Source organism: Rutilus rutilus, assembly GCF_951802725.1.
Source record: "Rutilus rutilus genome assembly, chromosome: 2".
Classification (NCBI taxonomy): Eukaryota; Metazoa; Chordata; class Actinopteri; order Cypriniformes; family Leuciscidae; genus Rutilus; species Rutilus rutilus.
Genome location: NC_140210.1, coordinates 61094505 through 61114006, shown reverse-complemented (window position 1 = coordinate 61114006; position 19502 = coordinate 61094505). Strand labels below are relative to the sequence as shown.

At 39.3% G+C, this 19502-nt stretch overlaps 1 protein-coding gene across 4 annotated transcripts in view; it reads right to left on the bottom strand.

The window, feature by feature from the left end:
- Positions 1–15691: 15691 nt before the first annotated feature.
- LOC311286244 (NLR family CARD domain-containing protein 3-like) overlaps positions 15692–19502 on the bottom strand; it is a 30986-nt gene continuing 27175 nt past the window's right edge. For all 4 annotated transcript variants that reach the window (XM_084402368.1, XM_084402369.1, XM_084402367.1 and 1 more), the window contains 2 exons: positions 18468–18514; positions 15692–18387 (listed from right to left, as the gene is read on the bottom strand). In XM_084402368.1, coding sequence (XP_084258494.1) covers positions 17807–18387; positions 18468–18514 — 628 coding nt within the window. In that variant the 3' untranslated portion in view covers positions 15692–17806. The remainder of the gene's footprint in view (positions 18388–18467; positions 18515–19502) is intronic.

Here is a 19502-nt window from a genome sequence, read left to right as displayed (position 1 = left end):
TATAATGACAACAAAAAATAACTATTGAATTCTTTCGCTTAACCCAGTGTTTTTCAAAACCAAAATTAATAATTTGTGTATTTTCCCAGATGTTTTCCCTAATAAATGTTCAAGTGTAATGCTTTGTTCATCCATTTGTGTCTTTAATTCTACCCTATCTTTTTCATATTTTTTGCAGTCTAACAACATATGCTTCACTGTCTCTTGTACATTACAATAAGAGCATAGTCCAGTGGGGTGTTTTCCTATTCTATACAATGTTGTATTTACACCAGTGTGACCCATTCTAAGACGTGAAACTAACATCTCTTCCCTTGGGCTTCTGCCCTTCCTCATGCTTGTGACTACTTGAGTTTGAATACTGTATAAATGACGTCCTGTATCCGCTGTGCTCCAATATTCCTGCCATTTTGTGAATGTTGAAGTGAATGTTGCTTTATGATGGTTTTAACCTCTACTCTACATACTGGTATGCGCACATCTACTGTTTCATGCTTTATAGAGTTTTTTGCTAGCATATCTACAGCTTCATTTCCTTCCAGCCCTACATGAGCAGGAACCCAAAGGAAGGAGACAGCTCTTCTTTTATTATGAAGTGTAAGAAGCAAGTGAAGTATTTGATGAATGAGGTCTTGTCTACATGATGCTCTCCCAGATTGAATGCTTAATAATGCTGATAAACTGTCTGAGGCTATAACGACACCTTGGTCCTGACTATTTTCTTCCACCCACCCTAACGCCAGTAAAACTGCTACTAACTCCAGCGTGTAAACTGACAGGTAATCTGTTGTCCTCTTTCTGACTGCTACTTCATACCGAGGAATAAAAAAGGCTGCACCAGTACGGCCTGTTTCTGGCTGCTTTGATCCATCCGTAAATATAAATAATTCCTCTTGATACTGTTTTACATAGTTTTGAACTATTATCCACTCTGGCATTATGTTTGAGTTTTCTTTTAGTATTTGTTGTAAGCTTATATTCACAGATGGTGTTATAAATGTCCAGGGTGGTATCGTTGATATTGCCACAGTGGGTCCTATTTGCAACTGACTGAGACCTACATTTTGAGCCTTAGCATTCCCCACCCACCCGAAACTGTACAAATGGCTTTCACTATGCTCTGCGCATTCCTGCAAGACAGTTTTTGTGGGGTGCACCATACTATGTCCTTGTAAATTAGTCCAATACGCCAACATGATCTTGACCCTCCTAATACGTAGCGGCAATACGTCGCTCCCCAGTCACGCCCTGATAGACATCTCAACACGTTATTGATCTTATTTCTGACCTTATCAATATGTTGACACCAAGTCATCCTCTCATCTAAGAGAACTCCTAAAAACCTCACCACCTTAACCTGTTACAAATCTCGTCCATGCAATTTCAGTGGCACTACTTTATGGCGCTTAGAGAAACATATAACTTGAGTTTTTAAGATTGAGAGTTTAAATCCCCATTTATAAGTCATGCATTTTGCATTTTTTTCCGTAGATATTCTACATTTCGACCCCTAACCCAGAGTTCTCCATCGTCTGCATAAAGTGACCTACCTACACTTCCGCTTACCTGATCAAAAATGTCATTTATCATAATATTCAACAGTATATGGCTGCAAACACTACCTTGTCGGGTACCATTTTCCACAACATGCCTACTTGAATACTCTGTACCAACCTTAACTTCTATTGTTCTTCTGTCTAGGAAGTCTAATACCCACCCGAATAATTTACCTTTTATTCCTAATCTGTCAAGTTTTATAAGTAGTCCATCCTTCCACAGCATATCATACGCTTTTTCGACGTCAAAGAACACGGCAATTACACTTTCCTTATTAGTTTGTGCTTTCCTAACTTCTGCTTCTAAGCACAAAATAGAGTCCATTGTCCCCCTACCCTTACGAAATCCAGACTGATACGCTGAAAAAAGACCCTTACTTTCCATATAATAACTTAACCTATCTGTTACCATCCTTTCCATACTTTTCCCTAATTGTGATGTTAACGCAATAGGTCTATAACTTGACGGGTCTCCTGCATTTTTACCGGGTTTGAGTATTGGGACTATCACTGCCTGTTTCCATTCAAGCGGAATCCATATCATATTGATCAGCCTTAATACTGCCTCCAGTGACACATCTTTCATATGCCCTAGCATGCTATAACATACAGCATCTTTCCCTGGTGTTGTTTGTCGTGCATTTAAGATAGCCCTTTTTAATTCAAACATAGTAAAAGGCAGGTCCATATCTCCTCCTGATGCAGTCCTACTTTCTTTTATTCCAGAGTTTTCCAACAGTATCTGGTTCCTATGCTGTTGATCTACTGTGGATAAATTTCCAGAACTGTGGAGTTTCTACCAAAAGCTCTGCTTTTTCTACATTACTAACTGCATTCTTATCACTGCTGCATAACACTGGCATTTCCACCTTTCTACCTAATCCACTCATTCTTCTAATTGTTCTCCATATATCTGACAACTGAGTTTCACTTCCAATTTTATTGCAGTACTGTCTCCAATACATGCGTTTGGCTGATCTAATCGTTTTCCTAACTACTGCTTGTGCTCTTTTGTAGCTAATTAACATTTCTAGTGTGTGATGAGCTTTAATCTGTCTAAATGCTTTATTAGGGGTTCAAGCACGAAGTGCTGAAACCCTATTGTAATTGTACTGATTTTTATTATTATTATTATTCTTCTGCCGTAAAACGCATCGTGCAGCCCAAACCGTAAGTGCTAGAGACTTGAAACTTGGCCAGAAGGTAGTACAAAAATCGAGGAGAGGTTCAGAGAGTATGACCCCGATTGGCCCATAGGTGGCGCTATAGTGCCAAAAACCAAAAAAAATCACGGTTTTGCTTAAATCTCCTTAACCCTTTGTCACAGACTCAAGTGTCTTATATCACTGTAATCCTTGTCTCAAGACGGACAAAATGTATATCTTCAATTTCATTTCCGGTATGCAAATTTTTCCGCCATTTTGAATTTTGTCTAAAACCTACTTTTGCAAACTAGTAGAGGGTTTTTTTGGCCAATCGGAACCAAACCAGTGCAGAAATGTTCTCTGGAGTCTGATTATCAGTAATTATCGAAAAAAAGTTGAAATTTCGATCCACGGTTGCTAAGGGGCGTCAAAACGTTCGCAGGAGGCGGAGCCAGTTTACTAAAATGGTTATAACTCATGAACGAAATTAGATATTTTCACCAAACTCGGAACACATGTGTATGAGTTCAATCTGGGGTCACAGTAAAAAAATCGCGACGATTGAACACTAGGTGGCGTTATAACATGAAACAAACATGAAAAGGGCTATAACCACCTGACCGTTAGTCCAATTGACTTGAAAATTGGTATGCAGTCTCATGGTCCAGGGTGCCATGTATATCTATGATGACATTGGCGTATCTCGAAAAACATGGCCGCCATCGGCCAATGAAGTTGAGCACCTATTAGACAAGGTTAACGGAGGCCGATCGGAACAAAACTCGATGGGCATGTTCAACTCATGGCCCTAGAGGTATGTAAGATTTTTGAAAGAAATCGGCCACTAGTTGGCGCTAACGAGTTTTATGGCTCTGTAATCACGTGGTGTTAAACTTATTGTCACATTATGCATATCATTTGATAGATCTGCTCATGCTGAACAACTTTGCCTCAAGAACCACTACTGTCAATCAAACTGTTCATTAAATATTTGCAAACATGTTAAAAACCTACTTTTGCGAACTAGTCCCTGGTTTTTTGCCCGATCAGAACCAGACCAGTCTAGGGTAATTCTCTGGACTCTCTAGATCAATAATTATCGAAAAAAAGTTGAACTTTTGCATTTGGATGGCTGTAATAGGGTCATTTAGAAAATGGGCGTGGCAAAATACACTAAAAAGCCTATAAATCCTAAATGAAAACTCAGAACTTCACAAAAATTGATGAGCATATGTGACATAACATGCTAAAGAAGCATGGAAATTTTTATGGAGATCGGAGCATAGGTGGCGCTATAACTGTTAAAATGCTTTAAAGCCATATATTTCCTATGGTAAATTGCCTGTATTTGCTGTAAATGGTGTCTTCTATCTATTATCGTATAATGTTCATATCATAATGTTCAAAACCAGTGCAGCACAATTCTCTGAACTCTCTAGATCAATAATTATCAGAAAAAAAGTTGAACTTCTTCAAAAGGTGATTTTATATGAATATAATGACATATTAAGCCAATAAGTGGTATTTTACTGCCCCCTGCTGTCATTTCATCATACTACTCCCTAATATTGTTATAAAATTCATATTTAGACTTTATAAAATCATTATTTTAACATTTACAATCACATTTTGTCAAAACTCATCTATTGAGTATTACTATTGACAATTGTGTTACACTGAGATATGGAAATGGACGAAAGTAAGTGAATGAAATGAAACGAAAGTATAACGGCATTTAAGCCACGCCCCCGAATACAAATTCATTCATATCTCGAAAACGGAAAGTCGTTGCGCGCTCAAATTTTGATGGTGAGGACCTCTCCGGGCTCTTGATCGAAACGGGTCGTCGCGGGCCTCGGGAGCGCGCCCCCCGCGCATCGCCAGCCCGCGGGACCCCCGATTTTCAACGGCCATTACTCCCGACCCAGACCACCCCGAACATTGTGTGAGAGCTCGTTGGAAAGGGCACGTCCTTGGCTAGCTTCGATTCAAATGTGGTGTTATCTGCCCTGGGCATTCCAGAGATAATAGCCCGAACAGATATGCCTTATAACAGTCATAACTCCCAGCCCCAATCGCCCCAAAACACCTTGATGGTCTCATTCAACAGGGCTCCTCAAGCACTATCTATGCTCTGAGTTTCAGAATTTTTCGCCTTTTGGTTCCTGAGATATAAGTAAAAAAACAAATTCCCATTCATTCATTCAAACACCTCAACTGTAAAATGTAAGCTATAATACCACTGTTGTCCACTAGAGGGAGCAGCAGGATTACGCATGATCTTTTAATTCGCTTCAGTATTGGGAAATAAACAAATGCTTTAAGAAGCAATCTTTTTTATTATGATGTTTTTTTTATTATGATATTTGTATATATTTTATTTTTTTATTATGATTATGAACGGTTTGATTGACATTAGTGATTCTTGAGGCAAAGTTGTTCAAGATGAGGAGATGAATATATTTTCACAATATCACATCCTAAAAACATTGAAAACATATGTCTTTGTGTGTGTGTGTGTGTGTGTGTGTGTGTGTGTGTGTGGATGTGTTTGTGTTTGTGTGTGTGTCTGTCTGTGTAAGCATGCTTAATGGAAAGAACATGGAGAAACTGCTTTGTTTTACTGGTGGATAAAAAAGTCTTTCAAATGAAAGTGAGTCAATTAGTGGTCTTCTACTGCCCTCTGCAGGACATTCTACTTAATAAAATATTTTCATCTGTGCTTTTGCATTAGTTTTTGGACTATATCAAATTACTTGCATGAAAATCCCCTATTATAACACAGTCATGTTTTGTCAAAGTTTATCACTTCATTTGTACTGAGCTCTCAGTTTGAACAATTCTGCCTCTCAGTGATTAATTTGAAATCTGAAAATGGTGTTATACAGAGGAGATTTGCAATTATCATTTTGTTACCTATCTTTTATTTTAAATATCTCCATCTACAACAAAATGTGTGTGCATGTGTGTGTTCAAGCATGGTTAGTGTATTAAGTATTATTGTTTAAGTATTATTGTTTTCATTTACATTTTAACCACCAGATGAAGAACACTCATTGGTTCATTCTGCTCACTAAAATATTATATTTCATTTTTTTTCCATTTGAAATATTATTTAAACTTAATAAAATCATTAAAATAACATTTCAAATCATATTTTGTCTGTTTATAAATCCCACAGACTCACATTGGCTGCAATACTAATGTTTTTGTAAAACACAGACCTGATAGTCTAATCTGTGTGTATTGTGCATATATTATTGATATTATTACTATTGCAAATCATGTTATTGTAACTCATATCTTAATAGAATATTATTTGTAATTTTAATTCTTTATTTCTTAATTGTTTTTTTATGATTACTACAGATATTATCACCAAAGATATCAACTACACCTTCACTTTTAGTATTGACATGCTGCACACACAGCACAATCACACACTCACTAATGCATTCAAATAAATGTAATCTTACTGTGCTACTTTATTTGTACATGATTAGAATGAACAGAAATCTAAGAATATTTTTCTTCTTTTGTTAAAGCCATTTCAGACTCCAAGTAAGCATTATATTACTAATCATCTATTTTAAAGGTGCCATACAATTGAAAACTGTATTTATCTTGGAATGATAAGAGTTCTGGACATGGAACTGACATACCGTGAGCCTCAAACACCATTGTTTCCTCCTTCATGTGTAAATCTCCTGTTTGCAAAAGACCGCTGAAAAATGAGTGAATCCCACCATAACACCGACTGTGACGTTGGAGTCAGGATCATTAATATTTATACCCCCCAAATTTGCATTTTCCAGTCCATGTTCTAGGCCAGGCAGTGTTAATGTGGACCTGCACAGCCGAATCATCAGAAGATCTGCAGGTATTGTGAAGAAGCAAGCAAGGACAATAGTGAAAATGGCAGATCATGGATATAAATGTTATGTGCTGTGCTGCGGATTTGAGAACTTTTCATTCCCTTCCCACAAAAGAGAACTGTCAACAGGCATGGTTGATGTTTACAACAGGATACCTCACCATTTTAATTCAAAGCTGTTAGTTTGCTCTTAACGGAGGCCGATCAGAACGAAACTCGATGGGCATGTTCGACTCGTGGCCCTAGAGGTCTGTAAGAATTTTGAAAAATCAGCCACTAGTTGATGCTAACAGGTTTTACGGCTATGTAATCATGTGATGCATATTATTTGATAGATCTCCTCATACTGAACAACTTTGCCTCAAGAACTACTGCTGTCAATCAATTTGTTCATTAAATACTTGCGATTATGTTAAAAACCTACTTTTGCGAACTAGTCCTAGGTTTTTCGCACGATCGGAAATATACCAGTGCAGTACAATTCTCTGGAAGCTCTAGATTATTAATTATATAAAATTTTTTTAACTTTATCCATTGGGTAGCCATAACAGGATCATTTAGAAAATGGGTATGGCAAAAAACACTCAAAAGCCTGTAAATCCTAAACAAAAACTCAGACAACTCACTAAACTGCCTTATGTGCTTAAAGACCCTAAATGCTTGAACCCCGCTAAATGCTGCTTGCAGCTTTAATTTCTTCTTTTAACTGCTATTCTACAGCTCTCATCCCACCATGGCACATTTTTCCCCGTTTATTTCCTGTACTTTTAGGGAATTGTTTCTTCTGCTGCTTGTATAATGGCTGCAACTATTCATTTCCTCCACATCTGTTATATCTCTACTCAGTATTTCTACACACTTAGTCTCATTCATTTCTTGAAATGACTGCCAATCAGCTTTATCTAATTCCCACCTAGGTATTTCCACTTCCTCATCCTGTTGCACCTCTATTCCAATCCTAGTTATTACCGGATAGTGATCACTACCCACTGTCGATCTGCACTAACTCCTGCAATTCCCATTGACACTAGTGTTAGATCAATAGCACTTTCTGTATTACTTGAACTATTATACCGTGTGCCCTTTCCATCATTAATACACACCAGCTCCTTATCATCTATACATTTCTCTATTACTAATCCATTTATATCTGTGTTTTTACTTCTCCATAATGTACTGTGTGCATTAAAATCCCCACACACCACTATTTTGCCTTGTATTGCTCCGCAAACTACTTCCAACATATCAGTACTTAAATTATTGCAAGGGTTGTAAAAATGATCTATTTTTATACTATTTTCCCCTGACCATACTTCAGTTACAACAGATTCATGTGCTTTCCCTTTACTAATACGTTTATATCTTACCCCACTTTTAACAAAAGTTGCTACCCCTCCACCTTTTCCTGCTTCTCTATCTCTCCTAATTGAAGTATATCCATACAATACAAAGTCCAACTGTGGTTTTAACCATGTTTCTTGCACACATATTACATGAGGTCTATCTGTTAAATCTGAGACCAAACTCTTGAATTCCTGTCCATTTGCTATAAGGCTTCTGGAGTTCCATTGCAATATAGCTAATATCATAAAGAGCCACCAGCCCATGTCTGCGAGCTTGTGCTTCCTGCCACTATCATTTCTCCCACTACCTCACAGCTAAGCCCTTTTATTCCTAGATACTTTTCCGCTGATTTAACTATTATTTTGATCTTTTCAGTCTTTCTGTCTGTCTGTGCCGAGCAATTTATCACCTCAATCATAAACATCACAAATTCATTTTTGCCCATAACTAACAGATCCTTTTTTGCCTAAATTTTTTCACATTTCTCTCAAGACCTACTTTTATTTTCTTTGATTTCTGGTTTATAGGTTTCCTTTTCCTTTGACACTTTCTTTACAGCTTCTGCATATGTTATTCCTTGCATCGATCTCACTCGCTGCACCTCCATTGCTCTCTTGCTAACTTCACATCCACGATAGGCTGCACTGTGCTCCCCTCCACAGTTACAGCATTTCAGCTTTACTCCTTCTCCACATTTCCCATACTCATGCTCGCCTGAACATCTACCACATCTTTAAACAAAAGAAAAGAAAAACTCCAAGGCACTCTCCTGGAATATTAAAAAATGCCTTTATTTTATGGCATAGTCAAAAGAGACTTTTAAAATGACTCCAACGCGTTTCAGCACACTGGCCTTCGTCAGGGAATCACATCTTTGTTTACCCTTACACACTGCTGCTACATGGCCATATCTCTGGCACTTAAAACACCTCAATGGGGGAGGGATGTATGGCCTGATCTCGTAGCTCATGTGACCTATGTATATCTTACTTGGAAGTCTTGCTTCATCAACTTTAATCATAACAGACAGGCTATCGCATTTCTCCCCATTTCTGGTTGTTTTAAGGCGTTTTACCTCTAACACTTTTGCCCCTGTTATATTATCTCTGATTTGATCTTCAGTAACATTTACTGGTATTCCTGTAATAACTCCTCGAACCAACGCCTTGCTTTCAGTCAAGACACACTTAATTCTCTTGCCATCTATTCTATTCAGTTCTATGGCTTTCTCTTGTTGCGTTTTATTCCTACAGAAAATCAGCAGCGCTCCACTTAATACTTTTGCATTTTTGACCTCGCCTAGCAATTTGTTTATGGACTTTGTTAGTTGAATCGGATTCCACTCACCAAATGACGACCCCTCCTGAGATAGTTTCATGATCACTTTATATTCTTCTTCTTGCTGTTGTTTACTTACTATTGTCGTACTTTGTTCACTATCTGTTTCATCTATATTAGATATTACTTTCTCCTTTTTTTCCGTTTTCTTGACCGCATTACATTCCAAACACTCCTATCTCTCCCGCCTTCTTCAAATCCCATCTCACTTCCTGTCTCCTCACTTCCTTCCGCCATATCCTGCCCATTCACAGTCTAGCTGTTGCCAACCACAGCCAACCAGTTCCTCTCATAGATATCATATAAAGGCTAGATGTCTTAAGGCGGAGTCACTTCCGGCATCACCGGCGGCCATCTTACCACAGGGCTCTGTGAATTAAGGTGAGTGATCAGCACGCACACAAATCCTCTTATCTCGCTGAAATCTTGACGGATTTACAAACGGTTTGGTTTCTTACAAACGTCATTAACGTGGCTATAATTCTTTCATATTGAAGTCCATTTGTATAATTATTCATATGTATGCAGTTTCATAGCTACATCTCTGACGTTTATAACAAACCAAACTTGAGCAAGTTATGGTTATTTAAAAGTACATGCACCATGTTACGAGTGAGCGAGCACCCTGTGGTAAGATGGCCGCTGTGTGCGGACGTCGACCTCCATTGGCCAGCAGCGCGCATGAGACATCTAGTGTTTATATGATAGCTGTGTCCCAAAGTGAAGGCTGCGTCCTTCGAAGGCCGTATTTGAAGGCCGGATGGCCGTATTTGAAGGCCGATTGCGTCACCGCGGCGCGACGAAGGACGTCCCAATTCAAAGGCTGCATCCTTGGAAGGTCGCATTTGAAGGCCGATTGCGTCACCGCGGCTCGATGAAGGCTGTCCCAATTCAATTCTCCATCCTTCGAAGGCCGTATTCGAAGGCCGGTTGCGTCATCGCGCCGCGACGAAGGCTTCTCTGATTCAAAAGCGACGCCAAATGCACCCTTCGTTTCCCCGTGAAAAGAAGGATACATAAATGGACACTTAGCGGCCTATTTTACCCCATAAGTCATTGCGCGCCGTTGAAGACAGCATTTATTTATTTATTTTTAAAGGCGGCCGAGACTAGAGATCGGTGGTGGACAGCAAATTCACATTTAAATGTAAGTATTATGTTTTCATTTACTCAAATAGCTAGCGAAACCAGAGTTACATTTTCTTATAAACTTCTTCTTAACTCCTTCGTCACCATTGCGTGGCTTCATTTGTCAGGTAGTTTTAGGCAAAACTTGTGGTTATAACGTTATTAGTTTAACGACCTATTTGTAATATTTGCACTTGTGTATTATAATAAATATCACTCACCCAATAAAGCCCAAAACAATAAGAAAAGCAGTAGATAAGGCAATGGGGTTTCACTTTTATGTGTTTTTGTAGTGCTGTCATGCAAGCTATGTGGTTTTAACCAAATTTTAGTATACAGAAATATGATTTCTTAAGTATTTTGTATGCATGTCTTGATGTGTCATATTTTGCAGTGTTAACAATACACTTAAGATTGCTCCTCTGTGTTAAGTACCCTTTTCTGCTTTTTTAGAACAATTCAGGAAAAAATGGGTCTATATATATATATATATATATATATATATATATATACATGTGTATATATATATATATATATATATATATATATATATATATTAAAGAAAAGTAATACACACATCTTTGCTGAAATGTATTGTCCTGTTGTTGTTAACAATATGGTTCATTTGCTCTGCCTTTAGGATTGCAAGTGTCCTGGGACAGGAGAGGGTGTGAGTGGGAAACCCACTGCTGAAGCTTGGCCCTGGTTTGTCCTCATGGATGAGATGTTGGGACAGAGGCATTGCACCAACCCCCCTGTCCTCATCGCCTCAATCCCTGAGGACACACCAGGGCCGAGTTCAGTAGTGGGTGCCCACGGTGAGGAGGAGCCAGGGGCAGCAGCACCAGCACAAAGGCGGCGAGACAGGACGAGTTTTTGGACTTGATCAGAGAAGAAATGCAACTACAGAGGGAGGCAGAGGCGAGGAGTGCACAGGAAAGAAGGGAGAGGATGGACAGGCTGTTTTCTCTTCTTGAGAGAATGATTGAAAAATATATATATTTTCTACATATTCTTGTTTAACTTTTTTCACTTTTATTTTTTAAAAGAAAAATTATGTACATTTATTTTTATGCAACTTTAATTGTGTAAATAAAAGAGAATGAATTGTTCTGGACATTGTTTATTTTTGTAATGACAGTAATACTTACTGCATGAAACAAATTCTATACCTTTTTATTTTTTCAAATAAAATTGGTAAATGAAAATCATTTGTTCTTTAGGCTACATTAAAGTACTTTTTCCAACTATTTACAAAATACGTTAAACATATCAAAATCAACATAAACATTTAATTTTACAATACATAAAATAAGAAAAAAAATGATGTAGACTCTATTGAGCTGAGCTGCTGGACCGGGATGGGCTGCCCCTGGTAATGCCTCCTGCTGGTGGGACATCATCTGGGATGGTCTCCAGAGTGTTAAAGTGCATATTTCCACTATCCACTAAGTTGTCTACCAACAGGTTTGCAGGGCTGATTCAATCGACGGCTTTCTGAAAAAAGTACTTTTAATAACTACTGCATTTATGTTAGGCTACTACTGCATTACTGCGTAGGCTATGTTGCATTTTACTTCTGTATATTTTCAATATACAATAATATCTGGTTGTTACATTATATACTTTTGTGTAGTGTAATGTAATCATATTGTGATGTGAGGGGAAAAAGTACTTCAGGTTACTTCACATTTGTAAGTGAATACTTAACGAAATATGCAGTTCCGAAAATTAAAGTAACAAAATGTAGGCTTATTGTCACAATATTAACAAATTGTTGCTAACTACAGCAGCGTCCCATATCAAAGGGCGCATCTGAAGCGCTCGGACCGGTCTAGCCTATGAAGGATTGTTCTTGTCGCCTGGCAACCGTGACAGCTGCAGATGACGAGCGCGAGAAATACTGGACTTTTTATATTAAATTGTGTTTTGTATTCAAACAGGGCTAAACCGTAAATACATGATCCGGCAGCGCCGTCATATTACACAATGACCTCCAGTAAAATATAAAACATAAAAATGACAATAGCCAATTCTGGCTCCATAGCTGTTTACTCAGTTATCAAAATGAATGATCAGGATAGCAGCTGTCCTCTCGCACCGTTGCTTGGCGCCAGGAGCGGTGATCGGGAACACCTGGTTGCACAATTAGGAAAACCTAGGAAGGCTACATGGTGCGTCCTTCAGAGGACGCATAGGCTGCATCCTTGAAGTCTGCGTCCTTCGAAGGATGCAACCTTCAACTTTGGGACACAGCTGATATCTATGGTTCCTCTAGCCAGACACCTCCCGGCCCATGCGCTGAAGGACCTCTGATGTGTCACTCTATTCAGTGCCTGATCAGAAAACATGCGCATTCAACATTTTCTGTCGCCTTAACTATGCAGATTATTTTGAGTAACTATATACACCTGTTTGCATATGTATTAATGTTGCGTTAAAACAGTATTCAAACATAATACTTTATTATTAGTCATCCCTGAGAGAAAACTAAGGGGGAAAAATACCATTTTATAATCTGCCTTAATGCAAGTGTCTCTACCAACATTAAACACTTTAAAACAGTGTTTGTTAAAGTAATAACTGGACTGAGTGTTTAGTAGGAGTGAGCAGGATACACACTAATGCGGGCTGTCACACACTTGGTTTAAATACTTCCACACATGCCAGCAAGACGAAACTAAGAGTATTTACTAGTTGCCATATCAACACTATATAGAGAAGAAAACTGCGCCAAAAATCTGGAATTTTTTGGACGAAATCACTGAACATTAAACCATAACAAAAGTACATTTATTACTGAAGTTAATTTTACATCTGCTTTTTTTTGTATGTGTTTATGTGAAATAAGACAAATCTGATATTATTTTAATATTATATATTTTATATTAATTATTTTTTTTATTCTTATATCTGTTGTTTTACAGCTCTAAGCAGCAGAAACACTGCCGGGTTTAAACCCCAGTTGCTCAGGCGGGGCATGTTGTCATCGGGTGTGAACTGCGGGGGGGCTCGGCTCCCCTTAATAACACATGGGCTCCCCTGAAAACCTGATATGTGAAATTTTGGGGGTCTTAAAAAATACCGACACTGGGTTATTGTGATGTGCAATTTGCAAAAATTTGTGTAATGTGATCCTCCACAGTACACGTGCGTGCCTATCTCATCGTATACGAGAGATGTGATGTGCGTGGCAAAGGAGAGATAGAGAGTGTGTTTTAGACACTGCAGAGCTGACGCAGGGCACACATGCAGAGTCCATGTACAGCAGGTTAAGAGAGTGCCTTCGTACAGCGGGATTAGAGGATGAGTGTTTGGGGAAACGCCTCATCAGCATCGCCACAGACGGGGCTTCAGTTCTCACTGGCAAATCCACTGGAGTCACTGCAAGGCTTAAGCGGGACTTTCCAAACATCCAGGCCATACATTGCTTGGCCCATCGCCTTGAATTGGCTGTCCATGATTCTCTGAAAGTGGTTGCTGGATGTAAGTCTTGCTTTTCCAGGCTGTGATGGTGCAGTTTAATTTCACACACCAGTGTCCGTTCTGTGTGTTTACATGTTGCTTAGTAAAGTTACATCCAGAAAACTAAAGCAACAATGCTAGTCATTAAAACATCAAACAAGCTCAAATCCTCAGGGCTGAACGAGCTGGATCTCCAGCAGGCCGGATGTTGATCGCCGGATAAACAGTGAGTTTGCAGAAGTTGATTTCAGGGAAGCTCTTCAGCGTGTTTCTTCTGATGGCTCTGGAAAACCCCTGAATAAGCGAACCTCTCTCCGCAGACGGAGCACTGGCATGGGAACAGATGATTACACCACAGCCATGATCTACTAGAACGAATAGAGAGCTTCTGTCCTCCTCTAGTTTGACTGCAGGGGGCAATAGGGGGAGCTCACTGGCTTAGAGGGGCAGTAGATGTCAAGTGGTGGGGCTGCACACTGAAAGACTGGTGTGCCGACTGGACACAACACCAGGCAAAGGTTGATTTGGCAGTGTATAGGCTGGAGCATGGGGTTATACGAGGCTGGTATTGAGATGTGGCAGGAGACTGACCGCGGCCGTGTAAGAGTGGTTGGGCTTACAGGAGGAGGAGAAGGAAGAGGAGGGGGAAGAGGAGAAGGAAGAGGAGGGGGAAGAGGAGGGGGAAGAGGAGGAGGAAGAGGAGGGGGAAGAGGAGGGGGAAGAGGAGGGGGAAGAGGAGAAGGAAGAGGAGGGGGAAGAGGAGGAGGAAGAGGAGGAGGAAGAGGAGGGGGAAGAGGAGGAGGAAGAGGAGGGGGAAGAGGAGGGGGAAGAGGAGGAGGAAGAGGAGGGGGAAGAGGAGGAGGAAGAGGAGGGGGAAGAGGAGAAGGAAGAGGAGGGGGAAGAGGAGAAGGAAGAGGAGGAGGAAGAGGAGGGGGAAGAGGAGGAGGAGGAAGAGGAGGGGGAAGAGGAGAAGGAAGAGGAGGGGGAAGAGGAGAAGGAAGAGGAGAGGGAAGAGGAGGGGGAAGAGGAGGGGGAAGAGGAGGAGGAAGAGGAGGGGGAAGAGGAGAAGGAAGAGGGATGATGAGCGAGACTGTGAGGATGGGCTGCTACTCCTAAGCATGCACTGCTGGATTAATCTGCCCTGATTTCTTCTTCTATCAGTTCCTGTAGGAGCACAGTCTGAGTGTCAGGAATGGGAGCCACTGGAGGCATGTGTGTGTTCAGCATCAGGGGTTTGCTCTCTCTCAGATGAGACAGGCGAGTGATGTGAGGACCACCCGTCAGCCCGACTGCGGATCCAACGGTGTGGGCGAAGGGATAGTGCGTGTATGTCTTTTCAGCACTTCAGTGAAGGTCACTTAATGTGTTAGAGTTTAGTTTCAATAGTACTTTAGCTCTGCGCTTAATCTGACTCCGATATCAAATAATTATCAAATTTAGATTGTGTTTCTAAATATAAACTAATCATATACACTACCAGTCAAAAGTTTTGGATCGTTAAGATTTTTAATGTTTTTAAAAAAAGTCTCTTCTGCTCACAAAGGCTGCATTTATTTGATTAAAAAAACTGTAATATTGTGAAATATTATTATAATGTAAATCAGCTGTTCTCTATGTGAATATACAGTAAAGTGTAATTTATTCCTGTGATCAAAGCTGAATGTTCAGCATTACTCCAGTCTTAAGTGTCACATGATCCTTCAAAAATCACTCTAATATGATGATTTGATGATCAAGAAACATTTATCATTATTATCAGTGTTGAAAACAGTTATTTACATGTTTATTTCGGGATTCTTTGATGAATAGAAAGTTGAAAAGAACAGCATGGAAACAGCAAAGACTCTCCAACTGTTGGTTTATTACGCTTCAATAGAGGACACATAAAAGACCTGCAAAAACCTGCTATAAAGTGCTAAACATTTCCTCAATAACTCTAGTTGTCTAGAGTTAATCTCCAAACACTGAAATTCATGCATCAAGTGATCATCTGACCGACACACCAGTGCGAACACGCATCCACCTGAACTAGTGCACATATAAAACAAATCCCATTTTCACAGATAGTGAGAAACAGCACGAGAAAATCACAGGCATCTTGAACAAGAAAAGAGAAACATCTATAACAATAACAAAACATTTGTGTGTGTGTTTATACATACACTTTCGTGGTCCTGCAATCATCCTTATCTCTCCATGATGTCCACACTATAAACACACATTAATGTAGATATGCATCATGCACACATGTTCAGTATGTCAGTATTAGTATTTGACATAACTGAGTGTCTTTGCCAGAGAGCAGCTTGACTCCTGAATCTCATGGCTGATTGTTACATACATTGTCGAATAGGACAAAGACTCTCCAACTGTTGGTTTATTACGCTTCAATAGAGGACACATAAAAGACCTGCAAAAACCTGCTATAAAGTGCTAAACATTTCCTCAGTAACTCTAGTTGTCTAGAGTTAATCTCCAAACACTGAAATTCAGTTGAAAATAATGTAAAAGCAGAAACGAATGTAAAGATCAATGCTATAATAAGAGCTCTACACAGTGTGTAATTATATAAACCATACTGTCAGTCGCCATAGTTACACAAATGAAGGAGATCAATGCATTTATTAACATTCAGAAAGCCGTCTTTCTGCTCTGTATTCAGATCAGTGTAATGACTGACCCAAACAGCTCTAAACAATATTGGTTTAACCCTTTTGTTCTGGTCTGGGTATTTAAGGCTAGGTGAAGAGCAGTCTTTGGGAATCTGTAACCAGGATCATCCCCCATACAGTGCTGTTCCCTGCTGGAACACACACTCACACACACCGCTGTGCGTCTCTGTCAGGAGTACATTGCTTACTTTTAGAGTCATCTTTGAGTAAATGATGTCATGTATTTATTATTTCTGAATTGGCTTTTAATCACTTGTGTAATTGGCATGATACAGTTTACCTGACAAATAAATGTTAGATCTTGATTTATTCTGCATTTTTCAGAAATCATTATTACCAGTAGATTAAAGTGCAGTCTGGTGTTTCCGCTAATCTCTGTCCAGGATAGATCAAACCGAAGGCGCTGTGGATGGAGCATCAGGAACATCATTAAGGAGACCTTCTGATTTCTGACTATCACTGACTATCACTGTCTACAGTTAATTGTGCTTGATTGTAACTGAGGGAGTGCTGGAATAGATCAAGTAATACTGAGTGAATTTGACTATTTCTGTCTTATTCCTCATCTGCAGGAATATTAATAGAAAAGAAGATCACACTACAGCTAGAAAATTACAGACAATTAATAGCAAATTACAGTTTAGAGATCGTGTGTGATCAGGAGCTTTAGAGAAATACCAGTAAATCAGTCTTAAGCCCTATTCACAGAGACCTCACAACTCTGAAACTGAAGGAGAAATAGATTTAGCTCTAAACTAACTAAAATGAAGAATCATTTGCCAGAGGAGAACTGGCCCCCGACTGAGCCTGGGTTCTCCCAAGGTTTTTTTTTTCTCCATTGGGTCACCTGATGGAGTTTTTCGGTTCCTTGCCACTGTTGCCTTTGGCTTGCTCAGTTGGGGATATTTTAGGGATATTTAATTTTAATTTTATCAATCAATAAATTCCACTAGAAACAAACCTTGTTGTATTATTTTTATTTAATACTGTGAAGCTGCTTTGATACAATCTGTATTGTGAAAAGCGCTATACAAATATACTTGACTTAAAATGAAGAATAATGTGTTTATAGTCTCTGTACAGGAGAGACTCTGTGTTGTTTCAAACAAAGGAAAATATGTATTTATTGGTACTGGCCAAAACATGTTGTGAAATATCAGCATATGGAGTATCAGCACAAACCCAATATGGTGCATCTCTAGTGTTTAGTGATGTATGAAGAACAGAGGATTGAACTATTATTCAGTCTGGAGAAATCCTTCACTAAGACACAGTATATTTCACTCACCCGGTTGTGTGTGTATCACTGTTGTTTCTCTCAGGACGCTGTTTAATGTCACACACAGACACTGAGGAGTTATAATAAACCCTAAATCCAGCATAGAGGGGTTCAGTGAATGTGGTGTTGAGTGTGTGTAAGTGTGTGAGTGTGTGTGTGTCAGAGATGCTGTAGAAGGACAGAGTGCCGGCCGACACGTCCACATACACTCCTGCTCTCTTAGAGGATGAAGAGACGACAGGAATATCAGTGTCTTTAATATTGTGACGGACAGAGAATCTGTTATTATAGCAGATCAGACTCCAGGATTTGTCATTATATCCAAACACACAGTCTTCACTCTCTCCTTTCCTGCTGATTCCTTTATATGACACTGATATATCAGCACTTTTCCCGCTCCATTCAGCCTCCCAGTAACAGCGTCCAGTCAGACTCTCTCCACACAGAACCTGAAGATACTCATCAAATCTCTCTGGATGACGAGGATACGGCTGACGCTCAGACACACTCGTCACTGTCCTGTTCTCATCAGACAGAATGAGTCGAGTGTGTGCTGTGTTTGGATCCAGTGTGAGATCACAGGCATCTGAACACAAGAAGAGAAACATTTCACTAAATGACACAAATCAACAATAAATCACTAAATGATTGTGTGTGTAGACCTACATTTGTGTAACCCTGCTGTCATTCTGAACTCTCCACAATGATCCACACTATAAAACAGACACATGATTCACATTCACTTCTGAAGGAAACACAAGAAAGTGTGTGTGTGTGTGTGTGTGTGTGTATTTTTTTGTGTATACTCACAATAAAAACAAAGTGTTGAGCTTTTCGCCAAATAAAGAAAAATAAACATGATGTGAGTTCTGCCTTCTCTCTGTCAGTGAAGTCCATTCTGAAACGCGTCCGAAAATGAACTGTAACTCAGCGAATACTTCTCACACAGACACGTGAGATATGTCTTTATGAAGCTTGGATTCTCTTCTTTTAAATGAAGTAATTTATATAAAAAACAAATATTCCCATCTTATGTAATCCGTTTGAAAGCAAGGAGATGTACCGTTTTTCCGTTCTCCCTTCATTATCTCTATAATGAGCTGAGGCCGCCCCGCCCCCGGCGCTATTCACATGCTAAATAGTTTAGGTGATCTATGCATCGCAACATTCTCGAGTTCATTAAATAAGCGCAATAAGTTTCGTATTTGTTAAAATATTATAATGTTATTTTTTCCATCTTTGTTGATTATGAAAAGTGAACAGCACAAATAAGATGGGATGCATCGGGAGTCAGACAATTTGACCACTTCAATAAATTTAGTTTTGTAAAAGGCCTCTTTAAAACGAATTTCGTTTTGTATAAATTGTATCTTAATTTTAATACATTTTTCATCAACCAATTGCCTGGATTTAATATAATCATGACATAATGGGCGATGGCATGCCGCGGTCACTTGCATTGAAATCTCATAAATTAACCGAAACTTGGAGATGGCGATCGTCAATTTCTTTAAACAAAACAATTCAAAACGAAAAGAAAAAGGCCACTCTGATTATTTAATCCATGATGTGCATTTCTCTCTAGGCGCGTTCATACGGAGATGCGATCATCAATTTCAGTAAACGAAACCATACAAAACGAAAAGAAATAGCCTACTCTCTGAAATCCATGATGTGCATTTCTCTCTATCGTTCACTATG